Genomic DNA, 16,792 nt, shown 5'->3' on the forward strand with positions numbered 1-16,792 from the left:
CATTAGGTTAAAAATATTTTATCAGTAAAACAAACCATTAAGGTCCATAAAATAATCCTGATAATGTCATAGATGCACAAGATATAGCAATATATCCTTAATTTACTAGAGCGCGTAATGTAGAATGGGCGGTAAAATTTAACGACAGGCTCCACCATAGCGGGGCTGGAGTAAACAACTTTAATAATGCATGACGGTTCGCACTCAATGCATCAATTAACGCGGAATACATTTAAATCTTAAACAGAATTTCTTAAACAGCCAACAATCTGTGCTGGGATATTATAAGATAGACCTGAGTAGGTTCATAACGTTTTTTCACTGAATACAACTAACTAAGCCGGGAAGAAGTACCTAGAACCCATGATTTTTTTACTTTGTAGTCTTTCCAAATCCTGAGACAGTCATTTAAAATTATTGGAAAACGGTTTAATAGTGACCTACATTCAACAAGATAACTTAATTGATGTTACTCAACCTATATCAATAATACAATGTCAACAAGATTATCTAAAAATAATTGGTTTCTTAATTAAGATAAACTTTGACGTAGCAATAAAATATAATAATATCAGGAAATAATATAGCTTTTTATACTTTTCATCAGGTATGAGTATTTTGAAAATGCCACAATTGCTACAATAAAAATATTGTTCATGAAATTTTATATTAGGCTCAAATGAAAATAGGTATTATTGATTTCAGTAATCCTTAATTGTTGATTTATTAAATGAAAAAATCGCATTTATTAATTGAAATTACATTTCGAAATTATTTTTTAGAATAAAAATAAAAGTGCTAGATAGAATAGAACGATAAATACAATAAATTACACGTAAGGTAGGTTATACGAATGACGCACTATTTAATAGAAAAATCGATATAAATATAATATTTAGCCGTGAACTTGGCTCTGCGACAGCAACGTGTGACTGTTTATATTGATTTCTTGTGACTTTCATCGCGGTCAAGGTGTCTTTTAGCAATACTATTATTTCATAGTTATCAGGTGTTAAGTCACATACAAGTGGTTTTAACTAGTTTGTACACAGGGGAATTTATCAAGATGTTGCACAAAATAATTATACATAACGTAGGTATTTTTCACTGTAGATCGGTAGACATACAATAAGATTTCAAAGAAACCTGAAAACTCATACTTACTAGTTACTAGTTTTTATTTTAGTCCCATGGAAACGTAAAGATATTTCGTGCAATTTAAAATATTTACTTGCTATTTCAATAAAATCTACATGGAAATTTTCAAACCGATAAAATGGTTTTCCGTGAACAAGTCTCTAAAAAGACACCACAAACAAGAAAGATTTATAAAAACAATCTTGAACTCACCAAGGTTCTTGTCTACCGGAATGCGTGTAATAAACATAAATACCACATTTAGATTTAAATCGTTCCAAAACCATGCGAGTATGTAAATATTTACAATCTACGTCTACGTGGTAAGGTTCACTATGCGAAAGAAAATGATCGAGGTCGGGCAAGGTAAATATTGTGTAGACCAGTATTCTAAAACGATAATCAGTTAAGCTTTTAAGAGTTTCAAGCCTTTGATTAGTCTAAAGATTGAAGTTAAACCAATCACAGGATTGAGTAATCGTTCCAGAATACGGGTCTATGTGAGTAAATTGACCAGTAAAATCTATTTAAGTTATTGTGTCTATTTACAGGAATATTGTGTATGTGTGTTATTCAATGTGCGTCATGTAGAGTTAGTAGTACATGCGATTGCAATTCAATATGTATGTACAAAACGATATGGTTTTTAGCCTATTGTGATATAGTATGTAATAGTCATGCAATTGAACTCTACATAAACTTAGCGATTTTTAACGTTGCTACTGAACTCTCTCTAAAATTCCCCAACTACTAGAAGCGTATTTATTAGGCATCCAATTCATACTTTCATACTAGCTTAAAAATATCCATAGTTTTATCTCCATTGGTGTATTATTTCAGGGCAAATAAAATTAATATTTAATTGTTTTCATTGTGTAGGCTTAAATACCTAGTAAACTTATGAGTAAATTAGAAAAAAAAGCTTCCTAGGCATAAGTAGAATAGTGTCCGTACTTTGCTCTTTATCTTATATCGTCATCATAGCCATTCACACGTCAGTATCGTGCCGAAAAAATAAAAGACAAATGACTCTACATTCAGCACGTGAGTGGCGTGTCACCTCCGGGCATCGATCTCGGCCACTTGACACGGGAATAGCCACCACTCACTCGGTCAGCCGGCCGGGGGTAGGGCTGCTAAAGCAGTTTGACTGTTTTTATTTATTTTTGTTTGTCTTACACTTGACGGTTATTGTGGATAGAAAACGAATGATATGATTTTTATTGCGCTTGTAATCACTAGTAATTTTTATTATTTCCTCAATAAAAAAATAAATAAAGAGGAGTGTATTACAGCAAAATTAGTTTATTCCTAGTCTAGTGTGATGAACGTAAAAATAATCAATATTGTCATAATAATAAATCTTAAAATTATTACATGTGCAGCCACTATATAGACTTTTAAGGTATCTTATAAGATACAGTACATAAAAAGAGTGGTTCAAGAAAAAATCTAGAGTAAAGAAATTCTGTGTCAGTTCATCAGTTGTGAAATCACTAAACCTGCAAAGTAGTAACAACAACCCCCCTAAAGAATAGACAATTATAAACTCATTATCACTCATCTGCCCGCCACATGCGACCTACATTCTAAAATCAAATTAAAGGTTGACAACCCTGCCCGAGAGCAACGCTCGTTGTTTGGCAACCTAGCATTGATGTGACCCAAATAACTCAGGAAGCACTCGAGGTAGTCTTGAGGTACGTAAGTAAGGCACTCCCTTCGAGGGGCCGTTCCCTACAAGTACCTTGCATCTGGCTAATGTTTGATATTGCTAAACGTTTTCATATTTCTGAAGCGCTTGCGCAATTTTGGGTGTATGTTGCAAGAGAAGATGTATTTATAAACGCCCTGTACAGATGAGATTTAGTGGAATATTGTCTGTGGAGCAATAGGATCAGACAAATGGATAGTTTAAGATTGGAAACCAATAACCCAAATGTTAAGTTTCGAAAAAAGGGGTAGGGTATAGTAATTTGTCACCGTTACGAGAACTACGAAATATGAAAGTGCTACGAGCACTTGCTACGTGTCGTAGCGTGCTTTTAAGTTCAGCATTTTCATCGCTGTAAACTTTTATATCAGTCGTAAAGGAAAGTTTCACACAATAAATAATAGCTGAAAGTTTATTTTCAAAGCTGTATTGTATAAACTTTTCTCTCCAAATGAACGTGTAATTGTATTTGCCACCGTCGCGACGAGTGCAGTATTATTGTGCTGATCAAAATATCCTACAGCAGATTCATGTTGTTCATACGTAATACCTACTTAAAATTACGTCATCTGTTCGTAATTTGTAATTCATTCAGTGATTCATTTAGCAACGTACATTTCTGATTGATTCAATTAGCTTCAAAATCATAGGTAACGCGATCGTGTTCAGAAGGTTAATGAAATAGTGAGAGCAGATTATCACTGAAAAAAATGTTTGGTTACTGCTTACACAAAAAAAGTGTTAACTATAACCAAACTAAGTCTAGCTCACCACAGAATTATTTGTTTAATTTACACAACATTTTGTTCCTCATAACCAAAGTGTTCGGTGGTCACTTTTGTTAAAACTTTTGTTGTGTAAGCAGTAAACAAACATTTTTTTCAGTGTATTACAGCGAGTTTCTCACATTTCAAAGTACTTAACAATTATTTGAAATAACCCGAATAGAACGAGCATTGAGCATTGACCTATAAATAGAGCAATCCAAAGTCCGCTGCGACAAGTAAACAACGAATGCTATGGAAAATTACAGACTGAAGGAAAACAAAGAACAATTATGAAATTCTTATGATATTGCCTCTTTGTGTTGAGGAAGGTCTATTTTCAGTACTTCTTGTGTAACTTTCATGCAATAAGGATTAGTAGCTACTGGTTTAATTTCGAAAATTAGCACTGTGAATAGTAAAGTCAAAAAAGGAATATGTGCTCGCTCCGAGTATGCTGGCACCAGAATCTTCCACGATCGTACACAAATAGCGTATAAATAAATAATCAAAATACAAATTAATAAAACAAATAAACCCTACAGTAATTAAAGAAATATGAACTCATGAATCTGTAAGATTTCAGCAATTTCAGCGATAAACATAAAATATTTTATATTTACTGCCAATACAAGCGAAACTCTCTCGTTTAATATGATGTAATCCATTAAACATAAGAGAAACATGTAGCGCTCCCGACTGCCAGTCGCCCTACATTGTAGAGACCGTAAAATGTCGATTACGCTTTGACGAGCTATAATGTAGAGTTAGTCGGTTATATGAATGTTAAGATTTTGGTTTACATAATCTGATGATACCTACAGTGGCTAAAGATATCTGGAAACTTTGTTTATAAACATACAGGGTGTCCCAAAAACAATGGACATTGTTTTTGAGACACCCTGTATAATTAAAGCTTGCCTATAAAAACTAGATACGCACTTCTATTATATTAATTTTAATTGACAAAGACGAAAATTACTTGCGATGCGAGTTCAATTTCTACTTATTTATTATTTTTTTTAATTAGTTTTTAACAGATTGAGCTACACTTTTCCATATTTACAATTCCAAATGTGCATAAAAGTGACAAAATAAAATTGTTTATTGAATAAATTATGCCAAATGGTAGAGCCAATATGTTATCCACATCTTTGCTAAAAAAGGTTTTATTTGGCAAAGCCCATGGAAAAACACAACAGATAACCAACCAATCAATAACCTTTCAGCCACCATTTACTTAATACTACAGCAAGCAATAATCCGCCCTATACCATTCAATTAGTGCCTAGCACAGGGGTTCCCAATCTTTTTCATCCCGCGGCGCAGTTACAAAAGTATTTTCACGATGCCCTGCCCTTTGAAAGAGATACAGTCGAAAGAAATAGGCGCCTATAGTGATAGTTGATAGTATTAAGGTCAGGTAGATAGGAACAAAAATTAAAATATCTACATATTATTATCTACAACTAGCTGTGCCCGCGACTTCATATGCGTGAAAATAGTTTGAATAATATTTCCCGTTTTTGCAACATTTTTCTTTACTGCTCCACTCCTATTAGTTATAAGGAGATGTTTATATAGCCTTCCTTAATAATCTATCTGTCATCTATCTCTATGCTATCCAACACAATTTTTTTCAAATCGGACCAGTAGTTCCTCAGATTAGCGCGTTCAACCAAATAAAAATAAACTCTTTCCCCCTTATTAATAAAAGTTACACCCTAGTTGATCTCTGGCTTAAGTTGTCATTTAGTATGGAAATGTCATTTTAATCCAGTGTTCATCCTAGGTGTAACTTTTTATTAATAATGGGGTTTAGCTTTATAATATTACATAAGTAAGTATAAATATGAAATTTTTGCGCACCCTTTGGGAACCCCTGACCTAGCGTCCCACCCGTGACCTACAGACCCGCTGCTATAGCTTTTCCAGCTAACTCAATTCGCGTAACGCAGTTACCGACGCCCGGGCGTCTGGCACCGCCCGGGTGGCATCGATCCACTAAACATACCTGCAGATATGATGGAAACTTTGTGAAAACCACTATTATAAAAGAATTAGTCAGCTTGCAGTTATTAGGGAGATAGTAACTTGACTTTGGGAGGCCTTTGTCAAGCTGGTCATAAGGTTGAAACAAACTAGACAACAATGAAAGACATTTAAATTAACTCGGAAAATTAAACCGTAATCGCGAGACAAAGAAGCTGAGAATTTTTTTGCTGGGTAGCAACTTGTCTTTGCGCAAAGAAAGTGAGTATTTTTATTTTCTAAAAGATTTATCAATTTAGGCGATATGGTCCAAAAAAGTAATTTGACCCAAAGCTCCGAAAGTCTCATAAAAAATTCGAAAATATTATGAACCTGAACTTAATATATTCCGTGCTATAAAGAGCCTGAGAAAGACAAAAGGCCGATCTTGAGAAAAATCTGTGGTTTTATTCTACTTAGAAAAACAAATGCCCTCCAAAATCAGGCAGGGGCATCTTGAGAGCTGCGTCTCGCGGCGACAGAGGGCGAGGAAAGGTGGAGTTGGAATCGATAAAGGTCACACAAACGTTCTAAATATGCACTAAGATATCTTATTCGAATGTAAATAACAAGCCGAACAAATACACTTTTATTTTTCTTATTACGTCTTTGTATTACGTAACGAACCTAATACGCATCTGTAATTAGTAAACAAACAAAAAGCTCATCCTACGTGAAATCCTCCCAGTGTGGTCGGTCACCTGGTATGGAAAGAGCCATTCCTGAGTGCATTGAAGTCTCCCAAAATGACCAACTGCGCAGAAAGGTATCGGGTTAGTGCCTTATCAGCTGATTGACTGAGGTAGTCGAACAGCCAGGTTGTCTCAAGGTCAAGGTCAATGTTGTCTCAAGGCTCGTTCTCAGTCCCACAGTTACACTGGATCACAGTTATACTGGATCCAGTAATGCAGAATCTCGCAAACTGGACTGTCATGTGGACACACGCGTGTCAAAAAAAAATTACAAATTCCAATTTTGCTGGTCAATGAAAACGTGTGAACGAATACCTATCACTAAGCGGGATCTTACAAAAAACAGTTCAAGCAAAAAACGGGATATGCATATATCTGTTGGGAACAAGCCCTTAACTTTACAGTTTCATTAATAGATCAGCAGCTAGCAGACTGGTTCTGGTCAAGTCCAGACATCGATCGGTCTGCGGCAATACTTGGTATTGCCTCTATGACCTAATGCGGCTATAGCACACTGGGGAAGGCGACATTGCACTTTAATTCATTTGTGAATATGGAAAAATACTGGTTATGAATGTAGAGAACAATTTTAATGTTAAAATTAAACAAAAAACTACACATAATTAATACTTAGTTCAAATTTTCCGTACTTTTGCTCGCGAGTGTATTTAAAAATCTTTAACATGTTTTTCACCACCCTTCTCATAATTTCGTCATAAATAAATGCAGCACAGTTCTCATTTGAACGGAAAGTCTAAAAACTCGTACTCTAGATACTTACTCGGACAGTATAATTGATAACATCAAACGCTTCCTATTACCCATTATGGAATTAAAGCAAACAAAGAAAAGTAAGTAATCAAGCCGTAATTACCCGAGATATTATCAGCGATGTTTGACATAATAACTAATGGTTCACAGCACAATAAAGAAACAAACTTAGCTATCACAAGCACAGTTAAAAACTGCCTGAAAAATATTTTATCACGGTCTTATATCACATTCCCGTAAATTAGTTAGTATTGTTCACTGTTGTAAGCTGTTAGATCATACGTGCTAAACTGTGCTCTGTTTTGCTCAGGTAACCTTATGATACTAACTACTCGATTTGTTTACGATGTGCTTTATAAGTTCCAGAAATTTTACGACTGATAGACAACTCGGACGCGCGTGATATCACGTCGGAAAACAACTTTCACGCGCGTGATACCAGGATGAAAGTCAACTTAAGTGCACGTGATATCACGCCAAGCAAAATGGGATAAAATGGTGAAACCAGAAATACCCTAAAATTGAGAATTCCGTCAGATTATAATCACCCACTGAGTATATATCATGCGTTTATAAGCTGACGAAGTTCAAAATTTCACGTTGACTTACAAAACTAACAAAAATAAGGAAGGGTAAGGGATCAGACCAAAGAAGAGATCAATGACTGATGAATAACACAAATCCTAAAATGAGCTGATGTAATCCACTGGAAGTGGCAATCAGAACGTTTAGCAGGCTTGTGTAGGCACGACAGGCAATGCCAGCCAATTGAGGCGATGCGGGCCCGATGACATAAGCACGCTGCGTGAAATCACGCCGTATTTATTTTGATAGACACATTGTTGACTTCCTTAATGCAATTATCTGCTAATCTAGTTTAAATTGTAATTGCGTTGGTAGTTACGTGGATATCCGTGAAGCCGTTGAGAATTAGGGTATAGAAGAGACTCTACATTTATGTTTATCTTCCCTTAAAAGGTAAATTGCAAAACATTTCGGTAGCAGTCTATTTATAAATTTTTGGTAATTATAATGTACATCCAAGCGCAGTGTGATGATGACTAATTGCCTGAAGTCTCTGAAAATAACTTCTGAACATAACATATTTTTGTGCAATCTTCTCAACTATCACCATCACTGCGTCACCGTTTTAAATAGATTCTTTGAATCATTCAACTCTTGCCTGTTTTTCTTAACAAAGCTTCGTTTTTCTTTGTTTTTCTACAGATTTTCCTACTATAACAATAGAGTAGCTGCCGACCGCGTTGTACATTTCAATTCGTAGCCCATATTTCCTGAATGGAGGCACTTGCTTCGCCCTTCGGTTATTAATGCCCCAGCATTCTTGACTTTATTTTCGGAGCGTAATTGCTACGCAGAAACGATTCGGTTTCTCTGTCTTCCTCGCTTGATCGGATATCGGATACGTTAGAACGAGATGTGTGACGCAGCGCGGTGCGTGCGCGGTTTCGGACCGGCCGACCTTGGTGATGTCATCGCGGTGCGAGATGCCGCGGTGTGGTTAGGGTTCACAGTTTTGCACCTCAATGTTTTGATACTTTAAAGCATAGTTTAATGAACCAGTTTCGTGTTACAGCCAGATACAATTGAATGCACCTTCACTCGTTGTTATGAATATATGTACTTTAGTTGTACCCGGCCCCACCCCACTCGTCCTAAAACAGGAGTCTGTTTAAATTTCACCTATTTAATATTGTTTCTATGCTATTATCATGCGCGTATACATATTGTGGGGGGCCGAGGTGGCACGGCCCCCCCTGAAAAAGAAGCCTAGATACGCCAATGGCTATATTCCGCCACAAGGGAAATAAAAGCGAATTTGCGTTACAGATTCGTCGAAGTAGGTAAGTAGGAGTTAAGTACAACTAAATTCTAAGAATTGGATAAAGCCTAGCTCTTGTAAAGGGTCTCATCATGATCTCATCCCAATTCCCAGAGATCTCTATTAAGTGATACTTACCGTTTTATGTTCAATTAAAGCTTCTGTAGAGTCTTGAATAAATTGTACGACAAAAGACATCTACTCAGCCGGAACTAATGACTTCTCGTAGTAGTACAGTCAGCGTCAAACAGTTCGTGACACTCAAAGTGACCAAAAAGTAGACAACACAACCTTATTCAATTGTAACAAAGACGCGTTGCGAACATATTGGCTACTTTGGGTGTTACCTATCAATAATTAATTGTATCTGATAGTAAATTACAATGCTAGTAGCCCTATGCTAGTGATCATGGTGCCGCGGTAAACAATGCGCCGGCGCAGACAGACGCGGCATTCCGCTATCATTTGTTTATGCTCCACCCTACTGACCTCTCCACGCTATTGTGTAATGATAGTTTCAAATATTACACGCTATGACTCACTCGGTATACTACGAGTGTCTTTTATCAAATATGTTTGGCTGCGCAAGAAATTAAGGATTAATATTAAATTAAGATTAGTCGAGCTAGAGATAGTCTTAATGGTTTTTTAATCAACAAAACTAACAATTTAATAGGTACCCAGCCAAAATATTTAAAAAACTTAGTATCATTTTTCGAACATACCAAGCGTAAATGATAAAATTAATGATTTATTTGCTTTTGAGAAATGTAATATCTCTTCTACATAACTTGCTGTTTTCTTTACAAAACCTATCTTTATCTAAATAATTTGAACCAATTTTGTTACAAATACATATTTATTTACGTACAAAGTTTTCTTGCTTATTTACTCACTTGTTATAATCAGAATTATCGAGTAATTAGGTATTTATCAAACACATTGTGTCTTTACCGTGAGAACTCGGTCTGACAAGATAACTAGTCTGTTAATGTTCGCAGTAAACCATAACGTGACGGTTAACGGAGGCAACCTTGGGTCGTGGCTATTTAAGACTTATCTGGTGACTTTGAGGAAGGACGACGTGAGAAAAGATGGATGGATTGGGCGGTGGTATGGATGAAAAGATACTACGAGATGACATGCCACGAAAATATTTGACTTCTTGGATTGATTCATTTCATAATTATATTAAACTACCTAGATTTCCGCCCGCGGCTTCGACCGCGCCCGCGTGTAATTTTGTCTGTCACAGAAAAACTTTAATCGCGCTCGGCCTTTTTTCAAAAACCGGGATAAAAACTATCCTATGTCCTTTCCCGGGACTCAAACTATCTCTATGCCAAATTTCATCAAAATGGGTTCAGTGGTTTAGGCGTGAAAGCGAGACAGACAGAGTTACTTTCGCATTTATAATATTAGTATAGATTCTGTTCTGATAGATTTTGTTTCACTTGCTGAAATTCTGAAATATTTCCACAGGATAAATAACAATATAGTCGAACTATAAATAGTGTCCCCGATAGAAAAGTCCCATGTGTCAACATTATTATTCTTAGTCTGAGAATGGAGTGAACATTTTGCTCTACAAGTTTTGGTGGTATAAGATCTTACCACTAAATCAGTTTATTTAATCAGTCCTAGAAACAGGTAACATATGTAGATTTTTAGGTAATAGTTGTAATAGGAATTAAATTAGTAAAATCTAAGTAAGTCGTAACAGAGTTAAGTTATGTTTTCAGGCACTTTCATCCGATATGGCGTGGTGGGGCTTGCTACGGAGGGAGTTTTTAATATTCTCGTGGGGCCTAGAAGACTCTATATTTGATACAGATGATTTGTCATCAGTGTTGATTTGATAGAAATTTCGAAACAAACAAAGGATTATGATTATGACAGAAACTTTGGACCGTTAGTAATTTGGGTCACATATTATTTATGGTAACCAATGTTATCAGTCAAACGGATTTGAGTTCACTGATATGAAACGGATATTCTCTATTATTTTCACATTTCATTTTTTGCAGAGCATTTGGTATTATCTTTTTACCTATTAATTATTTTATAGAGAAGACAATACCTATGTGTAATGTTAAAGCCAAGAAAACAATGTCTGCTCTATTCTATAAATATTTCGCTACATTGATTTTTGATACAAATCCAGGAAAATAGGTAATACACCTACACGTGGCAGCACCCGTTCTAAGCAACAAAGTTGGCAACACAGAGTTTTAAGTAGCTTGATTTTACGTGGGAAGTTGGGAGAAAGCGGCGAACATAATAATAAGTTGGGTAACTCAATCGTGGTATTAGGATTTTGTATCGATAGAGACAAGACTTAAATGTTAGAGGTTACCTGAAGACTTATTCCGTAAAAAATAAATATCGGACTGAGCATTTTTCATTGCGAAAGGAAAACTAAGTAGGACCTTTTTTGGGTGATGAAACTTATTGAGTATAGGGGTGGAATCGAATATCTTTGCTAGAAAGTGCTTTCTGCCTATTCAACTTAACCACAAGTCCACAATAGACCACAATAAACATAACACTGTTTACAATTGCGGTCGAAGTATCATTCTATGTTACATTGTCATTACATAGAGCCGCTCGCCGATCACTTAATTCAAATTTCTTTTTACTTTCCTCAGTCTCAATTTTAGTCTTCCAAAATGTAAAGACGATGTTGAGGACAGTGAGGGATCAGAGGTAAAGGAGTGAAAAATATAAGAAAATATCCAAGTAAGTTATTCGCGTTTAATTTCGAGACGTTGCTTACAAGACAGCTATCAAAAAAACAGATTTATTCTTAAAAAAAATAAAATAAAAAAAGTATAAAAGGCAAAGAGGTTCGGTTTGCCACAGACGACAAGTTATACCTTCTTTAAAATGTATAGTCTGATCATGTGCTGTTGAATGTTTAACAAAATGATAACGAAATTCAAAATTTAGCCGACGTGAATATATTTCGCGGGCGTTGCGAACTACGATCCCATCATCCTACTAATTTTGTCAATCGACGCTTTCCATGAACTCGTCACGCCGCAGTCACGTCGCGCAACACTCTACATCTGTCGTATAGAAACAACTAGGGTTTGCTTTGAGTAGTTTAGTAATAACAGAAGATTAACGGTTTAATGAATGTAGGTCGAAGTTAATGCTCTTAGAGATCAAACGGACGTAAATACCTTAGACGCCGCAAGTTCAGTGACAAAGCCGCATTCCGACGCCAATTATCACGCTTCTATTCTCTATGTGAATCATTTCCTTTTGTTTAATTAAATCTTATGGCTAAGGATGTCAGTTTATAACTTCGCACAGTGATTATGTTATCTGCTGTAGTCATTGATACAACGTAGGTATCCAATACTATCTAAGCCATCCAACTAATAGTATGAGTAAATGTGAAAGTTTATGAGTCTTTCACGCTAAAACTGCTGAACGGATTTTGATGAAACTTTACATTAGATATTGTCTGTCAGAATATCATTAGGCTACAATTTAAAACGATCTGTGACAAACTGAATTTCACACGGGCAAAAAATGTCAACAAGTAAAAACTCGTCGAAAAAAATTTCGGATCGTTGGCAACATGCTAAGATGTTTCATATGGGCCTGAACATGATGTGGGTCCGTGATTAAAGAATGCTTGATAAGCCTGTAGTTTGACATAAAGTTTATATCTAGTCAGCCCTACGTGACTTGCCCGTGACCTTAGCTCGGTGCTCGTGCACCGGTCGCCTACGCCCGCAACGATATTTTATCGCCATCCCAGCTGGCCGACGTCGAGAAACCGGTGCGGGAACAAACGCGGCCCGGGTAGGTATCGGTCACAAGACAACAATGGAAGATTCGAGCTTTGACTGAACAGTATTAGATGTTGATAGAACCAAAAAAATAATTAAGTAAAACCATTAATTCTCTACCTACATAATCTGTTATACATAATACGAAGAGAGCAAAAATTAAAAACCGTATTGCGTTTGTTCTAGTCTGACATCTTTATTTTTTGTTTCGCGAATATTTGCAAGTTTGTGTTTTCACACAAAAACTTGTGAACGGGTTTTTATGAAACTTGTCAATTTTATAGCTTTTTTAATTAGTTAAAAGTCGTTTTTATTCTGTCTCGGGAAAATAATAAAATAATCCGGATTATCATTTCTTTGGAGCAACTTTTTTCTGATTTTCCTTCACGTTTAATTTTGATTAATTAATCAAAATAATATTAATATTAACGTTACTTCAAGTTTGTAATTAAACAAGTTAAATATACGAATCCTCATTTAAGTTACGTACCTAGGTACTTAGGGTCCACCATGCATGTTATTACGCACATCTTGTTGTCGTTGTTGATAGCTCTACATTTATTTATTAGTTATTTTTATCACTTTTCCTGAGACGAAAATAGCAATAATAGACGTAAGGGAAAATCATATGATGTAATGATTCTAGTAAACATACGTAAATACCTAAATAAGTAAAATTAATGAAGTTGTAGACGTCAAAATAGTAAAATCATCGTCAACACCAACGTTCGTAAGGGCAAAGTCTAAGTTTTTAATAAATTAATATTGATAACTTATTGTCAAAGGTTGGTTGACTCATCGTGCAAAGTCAAATTGAAAATAATGTGGTGACTCTCATGTTTTGTGCCGGTGAGTGCGTGGGCTCTGTCTGGACCCTAGTGCCTTTTGTATTGCTCATTTGCCCTCTATATAATGTATTCAGTCTTCTTAGCTGTTCAGATTAAATGTATCACGCAGGCGTTACTTAAAATAACTTTAAATCACGTAAACAAAACGCAATTAATTACATCATCAATCACCATAAACTGTTTAGTTTGCCTACAAATATCGCGGGCTTCGCGGTTCATCTAGTAATCTCATGAATCCTTTAGTCCACAATATCACAGAAATACTAGGTTATCATCATTATTTTTTCTACTTATTTGGCACAAAAACACATTGTACACTATAAACACTTTTAAACAGAAAAAGTAACTAAAAAAGACAAAGAGTGCCCAAAAGTAAGGGCATCATCATCAGATCATAGTCGTTACTGATGGAACCACCCACTTCAATTTACCGAGGCAAATGGGGATTTGGCCTAACTCCCCAAGCTGGACAGACGACTTGGGGAGGCTATTGGCCACATTTTATTACAGGGCAACCAGGAAGTAGGTAAACGTAGAAGAATTATAAAGTAAGACTACACCCAAGCTAGGTCACGCTCGCCATGTTACTCAGAATGTTTGCACGATGGGGTGACGTCAGCTAATTGCATTCTGATGCACTTTACCACTGCAAACAACTTCATGCTGACACAGTTTTGTGATGAAAAATGTGTCAGTAAACGTATAGGGCGGGTAATTATTTAATAGAATAAAGTAACAACTGACAGACTGTCAATTAAGTTTGTAATTTATAGGACGGGTAATTATTTACTGGAGTTAAGTAAAAACTGCTAGTCAATTAACTAAATTAATTATTTCGAGTCAGCTTTTGAGGGGTTAAGTAGCAAATGAGCTTATTCCGGTCTAAACTTCTAGTTCTAAGCTACTTAGAAAGGAAACTTCTGAAAACTTATTTATCGAATCGATTTTTTTCTTGGGAATTACATATTTTACAATAAGTAATTCCTTAAAAAAAGAGCTTTAGCTTTTAGCTTTGCACACTGCAACAGAAGCAAAACTATGTAGGCTTAGTTGTATGAATGGCAATATGCCAGATTTATAGGAATGATTGCATCAATATTCAATCATGAATAGTAAATTTAATTAGTCATAACTGTGAATGATTTCTAGCATTAGTGGCATGCACTCGGCTGGCATGCGATGTAGGCAGAAGGCGTAATTTGCTATTGTTACATTCCTTATAAAATATTTTGTCTAATTTATATGCCTACTCTACTACAATTGCATGCTGCTCATATGTATGTATCATAGTTATCTAAAAATAAGATAAAGTTTAATTTAATTTTTACACACCAAGCTGGTTGACTATTAGTACCTATGTTGAATATCAACATAAATGTAGGTAAAATGAAATTAAATAGTCTTGGCGCAAACGCCAAGTATGAATGTGACCAGCCTCCAATCATTGTGTAACGAGGAAATTTACATTTTAGCACTTGGCCTCTGATTAGTCAGTGTTTATTGCGCACTTTACCGCTAAAATATTGATTTTGCGTGTATTCCAAATTTATTCGTTGAACACTTCCTGATTCTTGAAATTCCACAGAAGTAGTAAAACTCGACTACGCATCACAAAATTAACATTATTTAACACAAAGTACTGTACATCCCTAAGTAACTACCTACCTAGTAGTTAGTACATATTATTATAGACGTGTGTAATGCCTCCTCAAACAGAAACTGTCCCCCACCTAATTTACTCTCCGTTAGTCATTAATTAGGTAGGTATATTCAATTTTCTAGAAACAAACAGTTCATTTGAGCCACGACCTACGTGTTTCGTTAAATTGTATCGTCCAATGAAATTAATTTAATTATTAAACTTAGTGCCAATTTTAATTTTTCATCATAAGAACCTATTTTTAATGTTCTAGTTCTAGTACACTCACGAATATGGAACGCTGAACCCGTTATAAGCCAATCGTTATTCAACACACGGTCCTATTAAATTCTCAAGCTCTGAAGTCAATCCACTCATTGCCGCGATGTCTTCCGGTAGTACAGTCAATAGCACATCAGTTTTACATTTTATATTGCAAAATAGCTTCTAATACAACTTCATTAGATGCGACAGTGTTAAGCTTGATGTGTTTTTGTCTATACCTACGCTATAGATAATTTTAATAGTCCATAATACGCGCATGACCTCATAGCAGTCATACGGACAACACAATAAAACAATAAAATATGGTGTTCACTTTGCTAATTAAATTTTGTCTGTTACAGTTGTCTGATCTGTCACATACAAAAACGTATCCTGGCAGTCTGTCAGGTCTGAACCAACGGCATAATCGATTTGATAAACACTTCTCTACAAGCCTAAATTTACTAGCACCGTTTTGGTTTAGGCCATTTACACTATGGTTAAATAAATTAATAGTGATTTACCTCCCACGGACGCGGAGAACCGACCCCAAATAAAATGGGAATGGGCCAAAGAAGAAGAAGTGATTTACCTCCCACTGTACAGGTTTATGCAACAGTGTACCTAACTGAAGTCACTATTAAGCATTTGCTTTGTTTGAACTTTGATACAGCTGTTTAGTAAACATAGTTATCTGGGGTCTAGACAATGAAAAATAGTTTCGTAGGTAAGACAGTGCGACGTCATCGCGAGGTGACCGTGACATTGTGATCGATCGCATAATGGCTCAAATAGTATACTCATGTGTATTTAAAACAATATAATATACTTCGATGTGAATCTTACCAGACACATTTGAAAATCAATAGTTTAGCAGCGGGGGCAGTGGTAAGAGGAGAGAAGAATAAATAAATAAACAAGTTGCTCATGATGTGTGAATGACAACTTGCCTACCATGACTTCATAATGTGTATGCTTGATGATATCACCCGTAAAGTAAAAGCTTAAACTGGATGCAATTGCAAAGTGAAGCATCTTCTTCAAACTTTTATTGTTTAAATTCAAACTAAGATCTATCCGTCCATTTTGAGGGTAGAACCTATCCTCCAGGAGTCCTTTCATAATGCATGCCGGCCCAAAACTTTATTCTGAAACGAAACTCAAATGAATCTACACTCAACTCAAGAGTTTCGAACTTGTGACAGGTCTACATAATACCAGGCCTGGCTCACTCCGCGCGGTACATCCGATAATTACCTACAGCGAAGCGCCCCGCCGGCGGGTAT

At 35.8% G+C, this 16,792-nt stretch overlaps 1 protein-coding gene across 21 annotated transcripts in view; it reads right to left on the reverse strand.

Annotated features, from left to right (window-relative positions):
• LOC135075302 (perilipin-4-like) overlaps nucleotides 1-16,792 on the reverse strand; it is a 38,515-nt gene that overhangs the window by 15,638 nt on the left and 6,085 nt on the right. For 12 of the 21 annotated variants that reach the window (XM_063969698.1, XM_063969700.1, XM_063969699.1 and 9 more), the window contains exon 1: nucleotides 7,213-7,433. The exons of 1 other annotated variant lie outside the window; for it this stretch is intronic. In XM_063969698.1, coding sequence (XP_063825768.1) covers nucleotides 7,213-7,240 — 28 coding nt within the window. In that variant the 5' untranslated portion in view covers nucleotides 7,241-7,433. Of the gene's footprint in view, nucleotides 1-7,212; nucleotides 7,436-16,792 lie in introns of those variants that run through there. 8 more of the 21 variants (XM_063969703.1, XM_063969711.1, XM_063969705.1 and 5 more) reach the window with 3 other exon arrangements.

Source organism: Ostrinia nubilalis, chromosome 10 (assembly GCF_963855985.1).
Source record: "Ostrinia nubilalis chromosome 10, ilOstNubi1.1, whole genome shotgun sequence".
NCBI lineage: Eukaryota > Metazoa > Arthropoda > Insecta > Lepidoptera > Crambidae > Ostrinia > Ostrinia nubilalis.